Raw genomic sequence first — 23,854 nt, 5'->3', positions numbered from 1 at the left:
CATGGGGTCGCAAAGAGTCAGACACAACTGAGCGACTGAACTGAATTGAATGAACTGATGCTATCTAGCTGCCATTTAATGTATCAGAGAACTGCTTTATTTTTTTAATTATTTATTTATGGGTGTGCTGAGTCTTTGTTGCTATGCCTGGGCTTTATGGGCTTTCTCTTGTTGCACGGATGGGGCTGCTCTTCATTGCACTGTGCCAACTTCTCATTGCAGTGGTTTCCCTTGTTTTTGGAGCAGGGCTCTTAGAGCACATGGGATTTAATAGTTGTGTCATGTGGGCCCAGTAGTTGCAGTTCCCCAACTCTAGAGTGGGGGCTCGGTAGTTGTGGCCTACAGGCTTAGTTTGTCCTTAGCATGTGGGATCTTCCCGGACCAGGGATCAAACCCATGTCTCCTGCATTGGCAGGCAGATTCTTAACCACTAGACCACCAAGGAAGTCCGGAGAACTATTATGCTAATTTTTGTTCTTTTTCTATTTAGAATAAATGCACAAAAATAAACAGGCAACACAGTTTTTACACAACCTACAGTAATTATAGGGGCTTTTAGGCTGGGTGAAGTGAATTGAAGTGAAAGTTGCTCCATCGTGGCCGACTCTTTGAACCCCCATGGATTATGCAGTCCATGGAATTCTCTAGGCCAGAATACTGGAGTAGGTAGCCTTTCCTTTCTCCAGGGGAAAATCTTCCCTACCCAGGGACCAAACCCAGGTCTTCTGCCTTGCAGGCAGATTCTTTACCAGCAAAGCCACAAGGGAAGCCCAAGAATACTGGAGTGGGTAGCCTATCTCTTCTCCAGCAGATCGTCCCAACCCAGGAATCGAACCTGGGTTTTGTGGCTCAGCGGATATAGAATCTGTCTGCAATGTGAGAGACCTGGATTCAATCCCTGGATTCGGAAGATCCCCTGGAGAAGGGAAAGGCTACCCACTCCGGTATTCTGGCCTAGAGAATTCCATGGACTATATAGTCCATGGGGTCACAAAGAGTCGGACACGACTGAGCAACTTTCACTTAGTCTGGGTGCCAGCATCCATACTAATGCTATAATAAGCAGAGCCCTATCACCCCAGGTAACAGCATCTACTCCTTTTGTTTTTGGCCCTGCTATCTCTGTTACTCAGTTACTCAGTGTGCAACTGCAACAGGCTTCTTATTCACATTGGTGGAAGTGCACTGCAGACTGGTTGCACCAGTTACAATATAGTCTTGATGAGGAATGCAGCATTTGCAGGATTACTCTTCACTCCTGCTACATGGGCATCTAGTGGAACAATTGTTACATAATCAATTGCTCTTTTCAACCATAGTGGACAGTCCACTGGTAGGGTTTGAACTGTGCTTTCTAATGGAGAAGCACAATATTGGATAATGGAGAAGAAGATTGATTTTGAGATTCTAATTTGATTGACTCATCCAAATATGACTTCCTTCTCTTTTTGGAGATTAGTAGTATTGAAGAATGTGATAGAAATTAAATCTAAACTGCTACTTCTGATTTTGCAGTTTTAGGTTTAGAACCAAGGAATGTTTGAGGGGGAAAGTTACAACCTTCTGAGAATGAGTAGTCTAGAGTCTAGACAAATTGGCCTCTAGTAATAATAGAGTTACCCTGAAGTGTTTTGTTCAACTTGCTTAATGCTTGTATTTACCAAGTATATATTTTTTCACAATCTGTTGCTATATTCTGTTTTCCTTTTTAAAAATAAAACTTCCTAAATGAAATTGATCAGGAGGTACAATAGAACAGAAAAGAACATTTTTTTGCAGTAGTATAAAATTTTAGAGAATATTAAAATAATGATGCAATAATAAAGTGAGTTATATGGCATAGTTGGGAGATGGTAAAATATTTAGGCTAGTAGAGACATCTTACATGCATGGGTTATAGTTTCTAAATAAGTAGGATTCAGTAAAATACATTTAACCTAACTGGAAATTATTAGAAGAGATTTAGGATCTTACTAAAGCAAAATGCAACTAATAAAGAGTACTGGTTTATAAGCCATATAAGCATGGTTTTATTGTAGATGCCTCAGATATTTTTTTTTCTCACCAACATTATTTGACAATTTATTCTTTTTTTTCCCCCAGTGGACTGTGAAATTTTCCAGTTTTTATTTTTATTTTTGTACTTTACAATATTGTGTTGGTTTTGCCATACATTGACATGAATCCACCACGGGTGTACACATGTTCCCCATCTTGAACCCCCCTCCCAACTCCCTCCCCATACCATCCCTCTGGGTCATCCCAGTGCACCAGCCTCGAGCATCCTGTATCATGCATCGAACCTGGACTGGCGATTCGTTTCACATATGATAATATACATGTTTCAATGCCATTCTCCCAAATCATCCCACCCTCACCCTCTCCCACAGAGTCCAAAAGACTCTTCTATACATCAGTGTCTCTTTTGCTGTCTCGCATACAGGGTTATCGTTACCATCTTTCTAAATTCCATATATATGCATTAGTATACTGTATTGGTGTTTTTCTTTCTGGCTTACTTCACTCTGTATAATCGGCTCCAGTTTCATCCACCTCATTAGAACTGATTCAAATGTATTCTTTTTAATGGCTGAGTAATACTCCATTGTGTATATGTACCATAGCTTTCTTATCCATTCTTCTGCTGATGGACATCTAGGTTGCTTCCATGTCCTGCTGAGTGAGATATTTAAGCATTTTACTTTATGGTATATTTTTTTTAATTACATATTCATAGTCATGATTTCAGAGCTTTTAGAATCAACCAAAAAGGTAAAGTATTTTTATAATTACAGATAATAGAGAAATAACTTACTTATCATTTGTAATAGTGGTTATTGAACCAATTTTAATTGATTGGTTTGGCATTGTAGGACACAAAGATATGAAGTAGAGCATTAAAATCATTATGATGCTGGAATAGTTGGTCACTGTCTTGGGGCATTATTTTAATTATGCAGAAATGAATTTTTGATACTACAAATAATACATATCTGTTATCAAAAAAATAGCTACAAAATAAATGTTTGAGTCTTGGCTCTGATATTTACTAGTTCTCTGACCTTGGAAAAGTTACTCTAATCTCTTAATATTCGGTTTGCTCATCAATAAGTGCTCAACATTTTACCTTGTAGGGTTATTGTGAGGATTGGGCATGTTAAGTGAATATAAATAAAGTAAATGCTTAGAACCCTGTCTGACATGCATGTAATAGGTACTCAATAAATAGTAGCTATGTTTGTTATTTTTATGAAAGTATACATTTCCCTGCAGTATTAAATATGTTGGATATTATCCCTTTTGTTTGTTTGTATTTTAAGCTTTGGTAGTTTAACACTGAAAATAGTATCATAGCATCGTGTTCATCTACATTTTCTTTAATTATTAGTAAGACTGACTTCTCTTCAAATTATTGATTAATTGTACTTGTGTTCTTTTGGTATATGTTTGTGTGGGGAGGAGAGTGGGAATTGAATGAATTCCCTTTTCCCTTTTTGTATCTTTTGTTGCTCAGTTTCTTTTTTTTTTTTTTCCTTTTTTGGCCATACTGCGTGGCATATGGGATTTTAATTCCCTGACCCAGGATTGAACCTGAGCCCTCAGCAGTGACAGCATGGAGTCCTAAGCATTCAACCACCAGGGATTTCCCTGCTCAGTTTTCTAATATAGTGCTTATCTTTTTTCTTGTTTATATGCAGTTGCAATATCTTAACTCTGATATTTGTATAAGAAGTATTTTCATACCTGTGATTTCTGTTGGTGACAAAAATCACAGGTAATGCTAACCTTTGTAATTTGTTGCCTACCTTTATAATTAAGGGAAATGCTCAATTTCTGCTAGACATTAGTGAAGAGAGATGTAATTCCCCCCCCAAAAAAATAATTATTTTCCCCCATTTGTTTGTTTTATTTTTCTTAGAACTTTATGGATATTAAAATATTTTAAATTTTTAAATTAAGCTTTTTATTTTGATATAGATTCTCATGCAGTTGTATGAAAAAATACAGAGACCCCACCCACATCCCCTTTGTCCATTTTCTTCTGGTGGTAACATATTGCAAAACTACAGTACAGTATCACAACCAGGATGTTGATATTGGTAGTCAAGATATAGAATAGTTCTCACTACTACGATTCCCCATTTTACCCTTTGATAGCAACACCTACTTTTCTACTGCTCCCATACTCTTTAATCCTGGCAGACATTAATCTGTTCTTCATTACTATGATTTTGTCATTGCAAAAATGTTGTATGGGGCTTCTGTGGTGGTGCAGTGGATAAGAATCTCAGGACACAGGTTCAATCCCTGGTCCAGAAGATTCTACATGTCGCAGAGCAACTAAGCCTGTGTGCACCACAACTACTGAGCCCATGCTCTAGAGCCTATGAGCCACAACTACTGGGCCCACATGCCCTAAATACTGAAGCCCATGTGCCTAGAGCCTGTGCTCTGCAACAAGAGAAGCCACCTCAGTAAGAAGCCTGCACACCACAACAGAGAGTAGCCCCCACTCGCCACAACTAGAGAAAGCCCACACACAGCAAAGAAGACCCAGTGCAACCAAAAATAATAAATAAATTTTAAAATGTTGTATGAATGGAATCATATGGCATATAATCTTTTGGGAATGGCTTTTTTCACTCAGTATACTTTTCTTTAGATCATCCAGATTGTTACATGTGTGTTTTTTGTTTTATTGCTTCATGGTGTTCCATGATACGGATGGACCTCAGTTTGTGTAACTATTTGTCATTTGAATGATTTTTCCTCTATAGGTCAGATGCCGGCTTTCTCTTACTATTTTCAATATTTCTTCTTTGCCTTTAATTTTCAGAAATTTAGTTGTTATTAAGTGTCTTGGTGTGGATTCCTATCATTCTGTCATCAAGTTCACTAATCTAGGATATCCCCTCTAGTTGACTGCTGAGTCCTTTTGCTTAGCTTTAACTTTGCATTTTGGTTATTGGTTATCTGGTTATCTCAGATTTCCACTTGGCTCTTTTTTCTGTCTTCTGTTTCTCTGTAGAGATTTTTATTTCTTCTTCTTCTTCTTTTTTTTTTTTTTTTTTTTTTGCTAAGGCTATTTTTTCTTGTGTTTTAAGTGTGTTCATAATTTCTTCTTGATGCATTTTTATCATGGATGCTTTAACATTTGTCATCTTGGTATTGTCTTTTAAAATTCCATCTAAGATCTTTCTGGTTCTTGGTGGGATGAGTGATTTTTAACTGAAACTTGGACATATTATGAGACTCTAAATCAGATCAAAGATTTTTGCTTTAGCTGGGTTTATTTGTCATGATAAAGAAGAGTTTCACTGTGTTACTGTAAGGTGGGAGTAGAACTTTGTTTTCCCCAGTTCGTCTCCATTGCTACCCGAGCCAAGTTCTGCTAGTTCTTGCTGGGCAGGAGTGGGAGTTCCTGCTTCTGATGTGGTTTCCACTGACACTGTGAGGACATGGTTCATTAACTGCTGGCAGAGATGACATCCTGGCTCCCTACTTGACCTCCTCTGATACTATCCTGGCTGGGATGTTGAGACACCTCACTGTAGCTTCACAGTGGCAGAAGTTTAGGCTCCTCGCTTACTGTTCTCTGGGATAGGTAGGTTGTGGGGCCACACATTTTTTCTGTGATGTTTGGTTACTGGAGAGTGGTTATTGTCTAAAAGTTTTCTTATTGCTCTGTCTCTTTCTTTGTCTTTTGTCTAAAGAGCAGGCTTTTGTTGGGTTTTGTTTTTCTATACCCATTGTTGTTTCTTGCTGGCCAGCCTGTCTGACTCCATGCCTGGGAAGTATGAGACAGAAAGAAAACCTATGGAATTCGTTACTACAGTGTTTCTTGGGTCTCAAGATCCCTAGCTGATTTGCCTTCTTCTCTCCACCTTTCGGTGTTTTCTTGTTTGTTTTATATATAATGTCCATGGGTTTTAGCTGTATGTAGGAGGAGGAATAGGGAAAAGTACATTTTCCTGGAAATGGAAATCCTTAAGATTTAAATTTTCATGTTTTCAAATCTCTCATTCTTCTGAATTTCTCTCTCTGGACTTCTTTGTATAGACATTTTTCATCTTAAGATTTAATTCTTTTTGTTCTTTTGTGGTTTATATTTTTAGGAATTTCTTGCCTTCCTATTGATTACTTGAACATCTTTAGGAATCTGATTTTTTCTAAATGATCAGTGAATTAAACCATCGTATTTAATTAAATAACCATTCTTTCCCTACTGATTTGAGATGCTGCCTTCCTCATACACCAAATTATTATATATGGTTAGTTCTGCTTCTGGGTGTCCTATTTTGTTCTATTGATTTGTCCTTTCTTGTTCTAGTATCACCATTTTGTTACTGTAGCAAGTGCCACTATCTTGTAAGGTATGGCCACCTTCCCCTATTCTGTTAAAAAAAAAATCATGCTTACTTTCTATGGTAAACAATTTATTAAGATAGTTGATATTTTCCTGTGTTCATAAACATGAAGACATTAAGGCTGATTTTCTTACCCTTATAACACTAGATGGATAAAATTGTGATATTGAACTTTTCCTCTTGTCCAGTAGAGGCGATTTTCACCCCCTCTCCCAGAGGATGTTTGGCATTATCTGGAGACAATCTTTTAAAATAATATTATTTATTTATTTATTTTTGGCCACGTCGAGTCTTATTTGGGGCCCTGGGGCTTCTCTCTAATTATGCACATGAGCTTAGCTGCCATGCTGCATATGGTATCTCAGGTCCATGACCAGGGATCAAACTCTCGTCCCCTGCATTGGAAGGTGGATTCTTAACCAGTGGACCACCAGGGCGGTCCCTCTGGAAACATTTTTGGTTTTCCAAACTGTGTAAGTGTTCCTGCATCTAGTGAAGCCCAGGGATGCTGCTAAATACTTTGCAGTGCACATAAAGGAAATTTTTACTGTCCTTGACACAACACTTTTGACATCAAATATGTGGGGGTTCTTCCCATACCAACTAATTCTCTCAACTCTCCAGACTCCATCTGGGTATTCTACAGTTCAGTTATGATGCTCACCACCTCAAAGAACTCTGGAAAACACTTGACTTACAATTTCTGGTTCATTATATATGCTGCAGTTTAGGAACAGCCAAATAGAGAGATGCTGTAAGGCTGAGTGAGTATGGGGGAGCAGCACAGATCTTTCGTGTCCTCTCCAGGCACCAACACCGTCCTAGCACCTACACCAACCCAGAAGCTCTCCAAACCCCTTCCTTTAGGGTTTTGATGGAGGTTCCATTATGTTGGCATGAATGATTAAATCTTTTGCCTCTGATGATTAGACTCAGTCTCCAGTTCCTCTCCTCTCCAGGGAGGTCAGAGGGTTAGGCTAAAAGTTCCAACCCTCTAATCACTTTGTTGGTTCCTCTGGTAACCAGCCTCTCAGCCTGAGGGGCTTTCTAAAGTTCACCTTTTTAACATAAATCAGATGTGGTTGAAACCTTTATTGCTCTTGGAGCTGTTTCTGGAACTGTGAAGAAAACTCAAATAAGCTTCTGTCTCTCTCATTACTTAGGAAGTTACAAGGGGTTTAGGATCTTTGTCCCAGAAAGGGGACAAGACCAAATATACATGCCTTATATCTTACCATGGGACAGCCCTCTGCCATAAAGAATTATTGGGTCCAATGTCACCAGTGCCATGTTGAAAAACTCTGCTGTAGTCCTATGATTAGGAAAATGAGACTTTGTTTTTTAAAAGAAGAGCTATTGGTTTTGCATTATTTATTTAGTAACTGGCCTGTATTACTGAAACCTCTTCAATAAAGAGTAAGGCTTTAGCTTGAAAGCAAGTCTTATTAAATGGTATTTGTTTCCTTAGTTACCTCTGGGTATGTGATTTAAGGTCAGGCTCCTGAAATTATGCCAGTATCCGAGACACATGATCAAGATTTTAAAATATGGGCATAAATCAAGTGTAAATTTAATTAGTGCTAGTGAAGAGGTTTAAGTAATGCAGCCAGTTACAAAATAAATAATGCAAAAAACAATAGCTTTCCCATGTTTAAGCAGTAGTAATTGGGAAATATAATGGAGGAAGTTCCCATTAACAATTTCAACCAAAAGTATGAAGTACCTAAGAGTGAACTTTAAAAATGTGCATAACCTATATGAAGATGACCATAAAAGTTTACTGAGGCATATAAGAAAAGACATGAATAAATGAAGACTACACGGACTCAATAGTATAAGAATGTCATCTAGCTCCAAATTAATCAATGCATTTAATATCATTCTTATAAAACCACAGTGGGAATCTTTGGGGGAAGGAAAAGAAGGAGGGTCTCGACAAGATTCTGAAGTTTAAATGGAGGGGATAAATGCATGAGATTAGTGATCTCTTGTTTTTTAAGGAAAGTAATGATAGCTTGCTTGTAGAAAAACATGAAAATATAAGTTTATTATCTGACTGTAAATTTAAAATATTTACTATAAAACTAAATGAGTTCTAGTGCTTCAATAATTGGAAATCTCTTGTAGAACAAGGATAGAAAGAAAAATCAGTGAAAAATTTTAAAGTACAGAATCAAACCTGGGTTTATGAAGATGACATTTCCATTCTGGAGAGAAAGGATGGAATAGTGAATAAATGAATTGCAGTAGCAGGCTAGCCAGGTGATTTGGGGGAAGCGGGTTATGTTTTGCCTAAAGAGGTTAACTGAAATAAATACTAGGTGAATTAAAGCTAGAAAATGAAACCATAAATATTTAAATTGTATAAATATGAATATGAAAATGTATAAATAATAATTGTTGGGTTGGAGAGAGGACCACTTATTGAAGTATAATTTAAAAATATATAATATAGTCAGTCAAATGGTTCAAGAATAAGACTATAAACATAGTATAAATAGGTATACTGTCCCCCATCTACCTTGTATTACTCCCTCCCCCCTCCCCCCATCTATTCGGCTAACCACTGTAATTGTATATATCCTTCAAAAGTTTCTTTATGGCTTTGCTAGCAAATAAAAATATGTATTCTTAGCCCTCTGCTTGTTTTAAAAATATAAATAATAGTATATTCTACACGCTGTACCTTGCTTTTTATTTTTTTAATTTTTTTCTACTTTAAGTTTATTTATTTTAATTGGAGGCTAATTACTTTACAATATTGTATTGGTTTTGCCATACATCAATATGTACCTTGCTTTTTAAACTTAAAGCTTTATACACTTATTTTAAACATTTTGTAGCTCTTTTCACATCAGTCAGTATATGAAGAGCTTCATCAGAATTTTTATAGCATCATACATTGTCTGCATGTGCTATAGTTTATCTAGACCCTTGCTGGTGGGTGTTTGGGTTGTTTCCTCTTCTGCTAATATAAACAGTGGTGCAATGGATATCATTTTACATGTCATTTTACAGATGTATATCTTTGTAGATAAATTTCCAAAAGAAGTATTACTGGTTCAAAAGATAGATGCATTTGTACTTCTTAAAACATTGGCCACTTATTTTCCATAGGGATTATACCAGTTTACACAACCATTAGAAGTCACAGAAGTTGCCCCTTTCTTCACAGTGTCCTCAAACAGTATATTACTAGATTTTTAAAAAAATATTTCTTCCCATATATTAGGTAAAATTGTTCTTAAGGTAGACATAATTTGTGGTTTTCTCCTAAAAATGAGGTTGAACATTTCATGTTTGAAGGAATTTTGAAACATGATATGGAGACATAAACCATAAAGGAGAAAACAGTGGAAAGATTTGACTACATAAAAAATAAAAACAAAATAAGAAAAGCAAATGACAAACTGGGGTTGGGAAGTACTTGCAACATTTGACTAAATAGTTAAAAATCAGTAATAAGAAGATATTAATCCGGTGAGAAAATGGGCAGATGATATGAATAGGCAATTTTGAATGAAGAAATTAAAGTAACCATTAAACCTATGATAAAAATTTAGTCTCACTGATAGGTATTGAATTAGAAATATTAAAACACCTTTGTGATAATTGGTTATTTCTTTAAAAGTATATATGTTATACATGTGGTGCTTCTCTTAAGTGAAACATAGGGATATTCTATGATATACATTTTATTTTATTATATTTTTAAATAATGCAATGCTACCATTTAAATTTTTTTCTTGTTATTATTTTATTGAAGGATAATTGGTTTAGAGAATTTTATTGTTTTCTGTCAAGCCCCAACATGAATCAGCCATAGGTATACATATATCCTCTCCCTTTTGAACCTCCCTCCCACCTCCCTCCCACCTCCCTCCCAATCCCACCCCTCTAGGTTGATACAGAGCCCCTGTTTGAGTTTCCTGAGCCATACAGCAAATTCCCGTTGGCTATCTATTTTACAGATGGTAATATAAGTTTCCATGTTACTCTTTCCATACCTCTCACCCTCTCCTCCCCTCTCCCCATGTCCATAAGTCTATTTTCTATGTCTGTTTCTCCATTGCTGCCCTGTAAATAAATTCTTCTGTACCATTTTTCTAGATTCTGTATATGTGCATTAGAATATGCTATTTATCTTTCTCTTTCTGACTCACTTTACTCTGTATAATAGGCTCTAGGTTGATCCACCTTATCAGAGCTGACTCAAATGTGTTCCTTTTTATACTTATTAATATTCCATCGTGTATATGTACCACAGCTTCTTTATCCATTCATATGTCGATGGACATGTAGGTTGCTTCCATATTCTAGCTATTGTAAATAGTGCTGCAATGAACAGTGGGATATGTGTATCTTTTTTAACCCTGGTTTCCTCAGGATATATGCCTACGAGTGGAAATGCTGGTCATATGGTGGTTTTGTTCCTTGTTTTTAAAGGAATCTCCATACCATCTTCCATAGTGGCTGTATCCATTTACATTCCCACCAATTCCCACCAACAGCGCGAGAGCGTTCCCTTTTCTCCACACCCTCTCCAGCATTTATTGTTTGTAGACTTTTTGATGGTGGCCATTCTGACCTGTGTGAGGTGATATCTCATTGTGGTTTTGATTTGCATTTCTTTAATCATGAGTGATGTTGAGCATCTTTTCATGTGTTTGTTAACCATCTGTATGTCTGCTTTGGAGAAATGTCTGTTTAGGTCTTTTCCCCACTGTTTGGTTGGGTTGTTTGTTTTTCTGGCATTGAGTTGTATGAGCTGCTTGTATATTTTGGAAATGAATCCTTTGTCAGTTGTTTCATTTGCTATTATTTTCTCCCATTCTGAGGGTTGTCTTTTCACCTTGCTTATAGTTTCCTTTGCTGTGCAAAAGCTTTTAAGTTTAATCAGGTCCCACTTGTTTACTTTTGTTTTTATTTCCATTACTCTAGGAGGTGGGTCAGAGAGGATCTTGCTTTGATTTATGTCATCGAGTGCTCTGCCTATGTTTTCCTCTAAGGGTTGTTTACAGTTTCTGGTCTTACATTTAGGTTTTTAATCCATTTTGAATTTATCTTTGTGTATGGTGTTAGGAAGTGTTCTAATTTCATTCTTTTACGTGTAGCTGTCCACTTTTCCCAGCACCATTTATTGAAGAGGCTCTTTGCCCTGTTGTATATTCTTTCTTCCTTTGTCAAAAATAAGGTACTAATAGGTGCATGGGTTTATTTCTGGGCTTTCTATCTTGTTCCATTTTGTGTTTTTGTTTTTGTGCCAGTACCATACTGTCTTGAAGACTGTAGCTTTGTAGTATAATCTGAAGTCAGGAAGGTTGATTCCGCCAGCTCTATTCTTCTTTCTCAAGACTGCTTTGGCTATTCGGGGTCTTTTGTGTTTCCATATGAATTGTGAAGTTTTTGTTCTAGTTCTGTGAAAAATGCCATTGGTAATTTGATAGGGATCATATTGAATTTGTAGATTGCTTTCGGTAGTATAGTCATTTTCACAATATTGATTCTTCTTACACAGGAACATGGAATATCTCTCCATTTTTTAAAATTAATCTATTTATTTTAATTGGAGGCTAATTACTTTACAATATTGTAGTGGTTTTTGCCATACATTGACATGAATCAGCCATGGGTGTACGTGCGTCCCCCATCTTGAATCCCCCTCCCACCTCCTTCCACATCCCATCCCTCAGGGTTGTCCCAGTGCACCAGCTTTGAGTGCCCTGTTTCGTGTATTGAACTTGGACTGGTGATCCCTTTCCCATGTGGTAATATACATGTTTCAATGCTATTCTCTCAAATCATCCCACTCTCGCCTTCTCCCACAGAGTCCAAAAGTCTGTTCTTTATATCTGTGTCTCTTTTGCTGTCTTGTATATAGGGTCATCATTACCATCTTTCTAAATTCCATATATATGTGTTAATAGACTGTATTGGTGTTTTTCTTTCTGACTTATTTCACTCTGTATAATAGGCTTCAGTTTTTTTAATTAATCTATTTATTTGGCTGCACTGGGTCTTAGTTGTGGCACCCAGGATCTTAGTTGCTGCATGTGGAATCTAGTTTCCTGACCAGGGTTCGAACCCAGGCCCCTCACATTGGGGACTCAGAGTCTTAGTCACTGGGCCACCAGGGAAATTCCCCATGATAGTTTGAGGTTGGTGGTAATGTTCCCAGTTCCTTCCCAGCATCTCCTCCCTGTCCCCAAACCCCCAGTGGCCTTACATGTTTTGGATAGCAGGGTCTTATTTATTGTCATAAATTGTTTAACAGTTGGATGTAGGCAGCAACAGATTCAAATGCAGTTACTTATTAAGAACTTTTTTTCCCTTTGAAAAGGAAGAAGAATATCTGTAATTATGTATTGGAGTCTGAAAACGGTTGGTTCAGGTCAGCACAAATATTTATTGAGCACTTAGTATCATGTGCCCTGTGCAGTGATCTATAGTGAAGATGAAAAGATAAACTGTTTTCTGTTAACCAGTTAATCTTATTTGTGTCTTCATGTACTTGATTTCTCAAACTTTATTTCTTTTATAGTTTTTATTTTAAATTTTCAAGCAAGCAGCCAAGTAATGTTTTCTGAAACTTTATTCCAGACTTCTATTTATTATTTTTTCTCACAGACTTATTGTATAATTCACATACCACATAATCTACCCATTTAGAGTGCACAGTTGATTGGTTTTTAGGATAGTCACAGAGTTATGCAGTCATTGCTGAAGTCCGTTTTACAACATTTTCATCATCCACTGAAGAAACACCATGCACATTATCAGTCACTGCCCATTCTTTCTTCACCCCAGTTCTGGCAATCACAAATCTGCTTTCTGTGTCTCTAGACTGCTCTGTTCTGGACATTTCATATAAATAGAATCATACAATATATGGTATTTTGTGATTAGCCTCAGCATGTTTTCAAGGCTTATCCATGTTTTAGCATATATCAATACTTCTTTTCCTTTTTATGGCCAAATAAAATTCCATTGTATTAATATACTACATTTTATTCATCATCTCCTCAGTTGATATTCATTTGGATTGATTTCTTTCATCTTTTGTTATGAATAATGCTTCTGTGAACATTCATGTACATATTTCAGTGTGGATCTCTATTATCATATCTTTTGTTTGTGTTCCTAGAAGTGGAATTACTGGATCATATGGTAACTTTATGTTGAACACTTTGAGAAAATGCCATACAATTTTATTGAAGAGACGACACTGTTCTACATTCCTATCAACATTGCATGAGGTTTCCAATTTCTCCATCTCCTTGCCAACACTTGATATTATCTGTCTTTTTTACTTTAGGCACTCTTTTTTATTTTTTGATGTGAAAGTTGCTCGGTTGTGTCTGACTCTTTGCAACCCCGTGGACTATACAGTTCATGGAATTCTGTAGGCCAAAATACTGGAGTGGGTAGCCTTTCCCTTCTCCAGGGGATCTTCCCAACCCAGGTATTGAACTCAGGTCTCCTGCATTGCAGGCAGATTCTTTATCAGCTGAGCCACAAGGGAAGTCCTTAGCCATTCTAGTTGCCATGACATAGTATCTCATTGTGGTTTTGATTTGCAAGTTCCTAATGACTGATGACATTAAGTATGATTTCAAGTGTTAGGTGGCCCTTTGTACCAACAACTTTGCATCTTTCTGACCATTCTTGTTTAGTCACCATCTTCTTCTGACCACAGCCTGGAAAGGATCTCTACATTTAAGGATTCATGTCCTTAGTTTTGCTTACCTGGATAATCCAGGATAAACTCCCTATATCACGTTACTTAACCAATTTGACCATTACCTCATCTATAAAATCTCTTTTGTCAAATAAGGTAATGTGCTCACAGTCTCTGGGTATTAGGATGTGACCATCTTTGGGGGACCATTTTTCTGTCTACCACACCATCTTAACAATATAAAAATTTCTGATTCATGCACATGAGATCTTTCCATTTATTTAGGATGTCTTTCTTTTAGTACTATTTTATGTTTTTCTGGATACAAGGCTTGCACTTCTTTTGTTAGGGTTGTACATAACTATTTTATTCATTTTGAATAATCATAAATGAAATATTCTTAATTTCATTTTTGGATTGTTCGTTGATAATATATAGAATTGAAATTTATTTTTATATTGATCTTGTATCCTGCAACTTTGCAGAACTTGTTTATTGTTCTAATAGATTTTTTATGGATTCCTTAGGTTGTTATGTATTCATGATCATATCATCTGTTAATAGAGATAATTTTATTTCTTCTTTGCAATCTGGTTGCCTTTGTTTTCTTGCTTAATTGTCATGGCAAAAACTTTCTATGTATTATTGAAGTGGTAAGAGCAGACATCCTTGTTTTGTTTTTGGTGGCAGTGGAAAAGTATTCAGTCTTTCACTATTAAGATTGATGTTAGCTGTAAGTTTTTCATAAATACCCTTAATCATGTGTAAGAAGTTCCCTTCTTTTTCTAGTTTGTTGAGTGTTTTCATCATGAAAAAGTGTTGGATTTTCTCAAATGCTTTTTCTGCTTCTATTGAGATGATCATGTATTTTTAAAATGATGAGATAATTAAGGTATAATTCATATATTTTAAAATTCACCCTTTTGAAATGTACAATTCAGTGTTTTTTTTTAATGTATTCACAGAGTGTGTAACTATCACTACTGTGTAATTCAAGAACATTCTCATCACCCCAAGAAGAAACCCTGTAACCGTCAGCAGTCACTCCTCATTACTCTCTCCTCCCAGCTCCTGATAACTAACCATTATTATACTTTCTGTCTATGGATTTGCCTTTTCTGGACATTTCATATAAATAGAATCATACAGTATGTAACCTTTTGTGTTTGAAAGTGAAAGTGTTAGTCGCTCAGTTGTGTCTGACTCTGTGACCCCATGGACTGTAGCCACCAGGCTTCTCTGTCCATGGGGTTTTCTAAACAAGAATACTGAGTGGGTTGCCATTTCCTTCTCCAGGGCAATCTTCCCAACCCAAGGATCCAACCCAGGTCTCATGCATTGCAGGCAGATTCTTTACCATATGAGCCACCAAGCCCAAGTATTCTTGCCTGGGAAATCCCATGGACAGAGGAGCCTGGTGGGCTACAATCCATGGGGTTGCAAAGAGTTGAACACAACAGAGTGACTGAGCACACACGTGGACTGTAACCCACCAGGCTTCTCTCAGTGGGATTCTCTAGGCAAGAATACTGGAGTGGGTTGCAATTTCCTTCTTCTGGGGATCTTCCTGACCCAGGGACTGAAGTCACATCTTCTGCACTGGCAGACAGATTCTTTACCACTGAGTCACCTGGGAAGCCAATACTAAGCAGTACTGATGAACTATTTTTTAAATCAGAATTTTACTATGTCATGACAGGACTTTCCCGGTGGCTCAGACGGTAAAGCGTCTGTCTACAATGTGGGAGACCTGGGTTCGATCCCTGGGTCAGGAAGATCCCCTGGAGAAGGAAATGGCAATCCACTCCAGTACTATTGCCTGGAAAACCCCATGGACAGAGGAGCCTGGTAGGCTACAGTCCATGGGGTCGCAAAGAGTCGGACACGACTGAGCGACTTCACTTTTACTATGTCATACTTATTAATTTTCCTTGCTTTGTTGTTATTTCTCTATATAAGTAAAGTTTGTTATAATTGTGTTACTTGTTAAAAAATGATTTTGACTTTTTCTTTTTGCTTGTTACTTTAATTTAGGGTTACTCCAGCATCTACTTTTGCTGCCACTGCTAGTTCAAACACCATGCTATTTACCCCATTTTCAGATTCTTCTATCTGCACTGCTGCTACTGGGCCCTCATGTAAGTTACTAGTTGCAAAGAAAATACTATTATTTCGTATTAGGCCATTTAACTCAATTTGCCAGTATAAGCTATGGATCTCTGACACCTCATAAGTTATCATTATGCTCGATCCCATCTGTAATTGCTGATATCAGTACTAGCTTTGCTTAAGAACCTAATTGTCATGGCTTCTGTTGTGAATTTTATATTAACATGATTATTACAGCTTAACGTAATGATTTTAAGCATATAATTCATTAACATTGTAATGTTTTGAAACAACTTCTTGAAGCTAATGGGAATAGGAAGAGTGGGAGTTTTGCCAAGTATGTTTGAAGGTTAGAACTCTTATTATCCTTGTGAATCAGATAAAATGGGAAACAAATGTTGGAGCCTTGCTGTATTTTATTCTTCTATATAGACCAGGTTTGTGATCCTTACATTTTACCTATAAGAAGTGTTACATGACAAAAGGACTAGCTGTAGTATTGTACTTTTATGACACTGTGAGATGCCTCCTGTTCTCTCCTCTTAAAGATGAACACCTGGATGTTTTGAGCTGAGAAGTGGGACATTAATTATCTCATAACCCAACTTCTTTGCTACACATCTTCCATTAGTAGAGTAATAACAAATGTTGAGAATATTGAATTCTGTATATATCTTAGGTAATTATTTTTTACAGGTCCACATAAACTGCTGGTGCTTTGGAGGCATCTGCACAGTGCCATGATATTAACCATTAGACTTTGTTATTATAATCCTAGCAGTAATATGGTCCTCCCAAAGCTCTGTTATAGCAAAATTGTCACCATTTCTGGTAATAAAACTTGCCAGGAATTGCTAATACGTAGTTCAGCATGAAAAATGGTGGCTTGCCATTCCCATCATCTTGTGCAGTTGGCATAGGTGAACATTGGTTGAAATTGCAGGTTGCCACTTGAGTTGTATTTTCTTCCAAGTAGGGATGATTTTAATCTTGAGACATGACTGAGATTCTGGAAACCTCTTGATATATAATATCTTTCTCAAGTATAATAGATGTTGTGAATATGACCCTATCTGAGGTTGGGAGTTAGAATTATTGAATGAATTCCATTTTCAAAGTCTTGACTTTTGACCTTTGATAGGTTTTTTTTTTTTTTCTTTCCTGTCCTTGATGTCCTTGCCTACAAAATGAAAAGAAATCTTGACCACATTGTTTTTTAAAATTAACTTTAATGAGGAGGTATAATCTACATGTCATAAAATTATTTTAAGTGTATATTTCAGTGATTTTTAATAAATTTACTGAATTGTATAACAATCACAATAATCCAGTTTTAGAACATTTGTATCATCCCAATGAGATCTCTCAGCCCCAGACAACTACTGATCTATTTTTTGTCTCTATCTATACCTTTTCTGCACTTTTCTTTTAAATGGGTTGACTATAGTTTTTTTAAGTTTAGCCAAAGTTACTAAAGGACTCCTCAGATGAAAAATACTCTATATAAATTCTTCATTCACTATTTTTGATTAAAAGGGTAATAGGTAGTATTATGTTGTTCTCTGCAGTTGATGCCCCAGTAACTTCCACTGGAATGTTTGGTGATACATCTTTGGGATTTGGATTAAGTTTCTCTGGAGCATATGGAGCAGCTGCTGTTGCATCTAGTAAGATTTTACGATTATTGGGATGTATTTGGATGCTCACTGGAAATGTAACAACAGTAAGTAGGTTGTATTCCGTAGTTTCTAGGATTCAGTTGGTTTTGATCATCTCATCGGAGTATCCAAAAGGTACATCAATGTTGAGAATTGTTGAAGCGTGGAAGGACATAGTTGATACCAATGATATTACTTCTTTTAGATGACTATAATCAGAGCTGCTATCAAACTCTTGTCAACTTTGAAGCTTAAACATTTTTATTATTGATCATACTGTTTAAAGTGACCCAATATATTGGGATTCCTAGTTTTAGTCTCTAAAAATTAATCTAAGATTTGACCTGTGTTGATCCTCTCCTAAAGTTAATTACAAGAGTTTCTGTAGATGTATCCTAAATTTATTTCTGCCAGTTAGGTACTAGGTAGGTTGTAAATTAAAGAAAACTTAGTTATCCATTAGTGAAAGTGTTAGTTGTTCAGTCGTGTCCTACTCTTTGCAACCCCATGGACTGGAGCCCACCAGGCTCCTCTGTCCATGGAATTCTCCAGGCAGGAATACTTAAATGGGTAGCCATTCCCTTCTCCAGGGGATCTTCCCAACCCAGGAATCAAACACAGGTCTCCTGCATTGCAGGCAGGTTCTTTACCATCTGAGTCACCAAGGAAGCCCCTAGTTATCCATTGCCTATTACCTATAGTTATCCATTGACTGTTACCTATTGTGAGCTGGGTGGTTAGAGGTCAGTTACTACTTAAACCTATCATTTAAGTTAGACTCCACTTTAGGGAAGTGTTGTTTGTTTTCACTTTAAAAAGTTTACTTAGGGCTGAAATGAATCTTTCTTCAAACCTGTCATAAGCTAAAAGTCAGCCCCTCTTAAGTTTAAAGTAATTATTCATAAACGGAGATGTACACCATCTTTTGCATGACCAACACTTAACTGAGTTTCTACTGTGTATTTGGCTAACTGGCCATTATGAAGGGTATGGCTTGAGAACTTTTTAAGTTATTGTATTTACAAAAAAAATGTAACACATAGTTTCCCTTATAAAATGCTGAACAAAAAATTGATTCTTTCAGTCCTGGGTTGAGTCAGTGAAGTATGAATTTGCAAGCTCTTTGATGACTCTGCTGTACCTCACCCCCACCTAAGTCTTCAAATTCCTTCCTGCATACTGGCACCACTGCTACAAGCCCATGTATCTACCATTGCCTTGTGTTGTTAACCCACCTCCCATCAGATATGTTTCAACTCAGTACACCCAGCCCAGAGTTGTTTTTTTCCCTACTCACCTTTCTTTCTCCCCAAGTATATTTACTTGCTCAGATTCATCTCACAAATTAGCCCTGTAGGGCAGCTCTCAGATATCTGGGTCTGTAAATCTATCACTGTTTGGGATTGTTTTCTGTCCTAGATATAATCAGCAAGTTTTAAGAGAAGCTTGTTTGTTGTCAGTCTCATCTTTTGCATGAGTCTTAAGAAAGTGAATCTAAAGTGAGTCTTAAGAAGTGAGTAATGCTGTCCATTCCTAGCATGGAATAAGGTACATAGTTGTTGATCAGACAGGATAGGAAAATTGAATTGTGGGGTATTTTAAAGGATGGTCTCACTATTTTAGGCTTCCCAGGTGGTGCAGTGGTAAAGAATCCACCTGCCAGTGCAGGAGATGCAGGAGATGTGGTTCGATCCCTGGGTCAGGAAGATCCCCTGGAGGAGGAAATGGCAACCCACTTCAGTATTCTTGCCTGGAGGATACCATGGACAGGGGAGCCTGGTGGATTACATACAGTCCATGGGATGTCAAAGAGTTGGACACTACTGAGCACACTGAGCATAGCACATTGAGCACTCACTTTGTTATGTATTGATTTTTAAGATGATCAGAATGAGATTTATTTAAATGTAAATCCAAATTTGTTATGTAATTATTTTCTATTATTTATAGAACAGTGCTTTCCTTTTAGTACACAGATAACATGGAGTTGACTCGTATTTAGTTTTGACCAGAGCTGTAACTTGTAAAATCAGACTGTGATAGAACCTTTATTCTCAAAACTATTGCTTCTTTTGGAATTAGTTGAAATATTATTGTCATTTTAATATTGTCTACTATGACAGAGCTAATTTATACCTTTTAAAAATACCATAAAAATAAGGAATAAAAAAATACTATATAAAAAAGTTTAAAATAATCATACTATTTTTTATGACTTGATTCCTTTGTGTTTAGACTGACAGGTATTAATTTTCCTGAAGGTATCACACAGCATCTTTGGAGAGGCATTGATTTATGTTAATTTCTTTGTTTAGTGGTAGTGATGGTAGTTGCTTTTCTAAATATTACAGAAACCATATACACATGCATAAATACATATATCACACACTCTAGAGGGAACAGTATGGTTCTTTCCTTAACAGCCTTTTTTCCAAACACATACAAACATACATTAAATGTGTTTGTTGTTGTTGTTGTTGTTTTCAAAAAATGGGATACACACACTTAATCTTAGAATTTGCCATTTTCTTAAGTATATATTATCTTTGGACATCTGTCCATGTCAGGAAATGCTGACTTAAAAAAATAAAAAAACTTCTTTGGGTGAAGATAAGCTCCTTTACAAGAAAGACTTGTGTTTTTCTTGATGGTTTATCTGTTTTTCTGTCTTGAATGTAGTAATTATACAATGTTAGAATGATTAATCAGTAAAGGGGGGGTCTTGATAATGGCATTAATTTTCAGCATTTCTGAAGAAGGAATTCTTTTCAGATCAGGTTTTTTATTCTTAGATGAAGAAGGTGATGACATGTGTCAGTAAAGAATGCTATGTGGGATCTAGTCTGTAATCTCTGCAGTGTTTTAAGTGATGATGACCCCAGAGATCTTTGGTATTTGGGCATGATCTTCTCTTGCCCATTCCACTTTCTAACACAAAGAATGGGAGAATTATTGTAAGGATCCTTGTGGCCAAAAGGGAAATGAAATCTTGTGGAAAGCTAATACAGGTATTATCATGGCAATGAACTTTAAGGAAATTAGAATTTAGAAGTTGTTTTAAAGTCAGCTTTAGGGACCTCCTGAATTTAATGTTGCATAAACATAATTTAGCCATTCTCCTTTTGTCTTTTTTAAAATCTTTTTTAACTTCTTTTTGGTTTCTCTACCCCTTTTTCTGCCATACTATTTTAGCTTATTTTTAATTTTGACTTGCTCATGACTCTTTAATTTTACTTCACGTTTTCCCTCTGTCAGTCCTTTCAGCTCCCCTCTGTCTATTGTCTGATTCTTTCTACATGTTTGGAAATATTTCCAAATTTCTGCTTAGAGTCTGATGCTTTCCATATTTCTGGAAATACTTCCATATTTTTACCTGCCATCTGATTCTTTCCACAGTTCTAAATTTTTGAAACTGAGATTTTGACCCATCTTTTATCCCTGTTTGGCTAGAGCTTTTTGTGCCAGACCCTTTCATAGGCTGCCAGTAGTGTAGATGCCCACCCTTGTGATCTAGGATCAAAGGATAGAGTTTTAGTAACTCTATCCTTCCCCATGTTTATTGCCCACTTCTCTTCTACCTGTAGTTCTCTCTTAGTTTTCTGAACTTTTATGTCAGTTTTGGTTCCTTCTTACACAATGAGCACTTAACAAACAATGCACAAAACAGTGGGGCTTTTAACTATAATACTGGCTAAGATGTATGCCAATTATGAACTATGGTGTAGAGAAGCAGCAGTCTTCCCTACTGATAGGAGTACAAATTGGCAATATTTTTTTGACAGGGGAATTTGGAAAGAAATAATTACAATTTAGAGCATGCTGACCCTTTGGTCTAGCAATTTCATTTCTAGGATTAATTACACAGATATATTCAAGTAAGTATGCAAGGTTAGAGATGTACAGAGATTTTGTGTAAGATTGCAATTATTCTTTTCTTCAAAGTTTAGCAGAACTTACCAGTGAGGTTGGATGTGAGAGTTGGACTGTGAAGAAAGCTGAGTGTCAAAGAATTGATGCTTTTGAACTGTGGTGTTGGAGAAGACTCTTTGGAGTCACTTGGACTGCAAGGAGATCCAACCAGTCCATTCTAAAGGAGATCAGTCCTGGGTATTCATTGGAAGGACTGATGCTGAAGCTCAAACTCCAATACTTTGGCCACCTCATGCAAAGAGTTGACTCGTTGGAAAAGACCCTGATGCTGGGAGGGATTGAGGGAAGGAGGAGAAGGGGACTGACTACAGAGGATGAGATGGCTGGATGGCATCACTGACTCGATGGACATGAGTTTGAGTGAACTCCGGGAGTTGGTGATGGACAGGGAGGCCTGGCGTGCTGCGATTCATGGGGTTGCAAAGAGTCGGACACGACTGAGTGACTGAACTGAACTGAATGAACCAGTGAGGTTATCTGGGTCCGGAGTTTTCTTTATGGGAAGAGTTTAGAGGATTGATTCAATTTCTTTAATGGTTATAGGTCTGGTTAGGTTATAAATTTTATTTTTCTACACATTTATCCAAGATTTTCAGTTTTTAGCAGGAAGCTTAATCCAGGTAACTGGCCTGCCATATATTATAACAATGTTGAGTTAAAACCCATTACAACTTTGAATTCAAATTCACATTAAAAAGCACTTCTATGGTTTTTTTATCCTGAATGATCAAGTGCTGAGTTTTAAAATTTCTTACTTATTATTAACATTATACACTTCATTTTCCAGCTATAGCATCAACCACCACTACCACCACTGTTACCACCACCACCACTACTACTGCCACTAGTAGCTTTACCTTGAACCTAAAACCACTGACATCAATTGGGATTAATAACACTGTTCCAGTCAGCATTACATCTATACCTTTTACTCCAACTGTTAAGTAAGTATTCATTTGAAAATTTGTATCAGTTTCATTTTGTTTGTCATACACAAGACATAGTTTGCTTGTATATCTTTAGAATAGTGTTTGAAAGTTAGGTAAATGACTCAGAGTCAAGGAGCAGTTAGAGAAAGGCTTTCTGTTTCTTAGAAGTTGAACAACTAAAAGGATACTTTTGTCTTCTGAATATCATTATAATACAATTATTACTGTTGCGAATAATAGATAATATTTATTATGTGATTACTATATGTTGAGCAATATGACAGTGCTTTACACAAACATCATATCATTTAATCCTCACAATAACTTTATGAGTTAGGTACTATTTTGTTCTCACTTTATAGATGAGGAAACTAGACCACATTAAGATTTTATAATCTGCCTCTGGTCATATACTTGGTAATGGTTGAGCCAGGATTAAAATTCAGGCAGTCAAGCTCTAGAGCCTGAATTCTTATAATTTATGCCAGTTTGGGGCTATTATGAGTAAAGCTGCTATGAACATTTGTGTACAGGATTTTGGTGAACCTGGGCTTCTCTGGTAGCTCAGATGGTAAAGAATCTTCCTGCAATGCAGGAGACCCAGGTTCAATCCCTGGGTCGGGAAGATCCCCTGAAGAAAGGAATGACTACCCATTCCAGTATTCTTGCCTGGAGAATTCCATGGACAGAGGATCCTTTGGGGCTATGGTCCATGGGGTTACAAAGAGTCGGACTTGACTGAACAACTAACACTTTTGGTGAACCTAACTCTCATTTCTCTGTACAGCCCATCTGTACAGTTACTGGGTGGTATGGCAGTTGCAAGTTTAGTTTTTAAGGAAATTGCTATAAATTTTTTCCAGAGTGGCTGTGCCATTTTACCTCTCCAACAACAATGTGTGAGAGATCCAGCTTGTCCATATTCTCACCAGGATTTGGTATTGTCACTATTTTTTCATTTTTGTTGTTCAGTTGCTCAGTTGTGTCCGACTCTTTGCCACCCCATGGACTGCAGCCTGCCAGGTTTCCCTGTCCTTCAGTCTCTCCCAGAGTTTGCTCAAACTCATGTCCAATGAGTCGGTGATGCTATCCAGCCATCTTATCCTCTGTTGCCCCCTTCTTCTCCTACCCTCAATCTTTACCAGCATCAGGGTCTTTTCCAGTATTCAACTCTGCATCAGA

The 23,854-nt window shown here is 36.9% G+C and overlaps 1 protein-coding gene across 7 annotated transcripts in view; it reads left to right on the top strand.

Moving 5' to 3' along the window:
* Positions 1 to 23,854, top strand: part of NUP62CL (nucleoporin 62 C-terminal like) — a 101,955-nt gene that overhangs the window by 33,653 nt on the left and 44,448 nt on the right. For 6 of the 7 annotated variants that reach the window (XR_009734946.1, XM_061409367.1, XM_061409369.1 and 3 more), the window contains 3 exons: positions 16,081 to 16,184; positions 17,724 to 17,822; positions 22,531 to 22,687. Coding sequence is in view for 6 of the 7 variants with exons in the window: in XM_061409367.1 (XP_061265351.1) it covers positions 16,127 to 16,184; positions 17,724 to 17,822; positions 22,531 to 22,687 (314 nt within the window). In the remaining variant the exon portion in view is untranslated. Of the gene's footprint in view, positions 1 to 12,701; positions 12,760 to 16,080; positions 16,185 to 17,723; positions 17,823 to 22,530; positions 22,688 to 23,854 lie in introns of those variants that run through there. The other variant, XM_061409365.1, reaches the window with a different exon arrangement.

Source organism: Bos javanicus, chromosome X (genome assembly GCF_032452875.1).
Source record: "Bos javanicus breed banteng chromosome X, ARS-OSU_banteng_1.0, whole genome shotgun sequence".
NCBI lineage: Eukaryota > Metazoa > Chordata > Mammalia > Artiodactyla > Bovidae > Bos > Bos javanicus.
The sequence above is the reverse complement of the archived record's forward strand: the minus strand, read 5'-3'. Positions and strand labels throughout refer to the sequence as shown.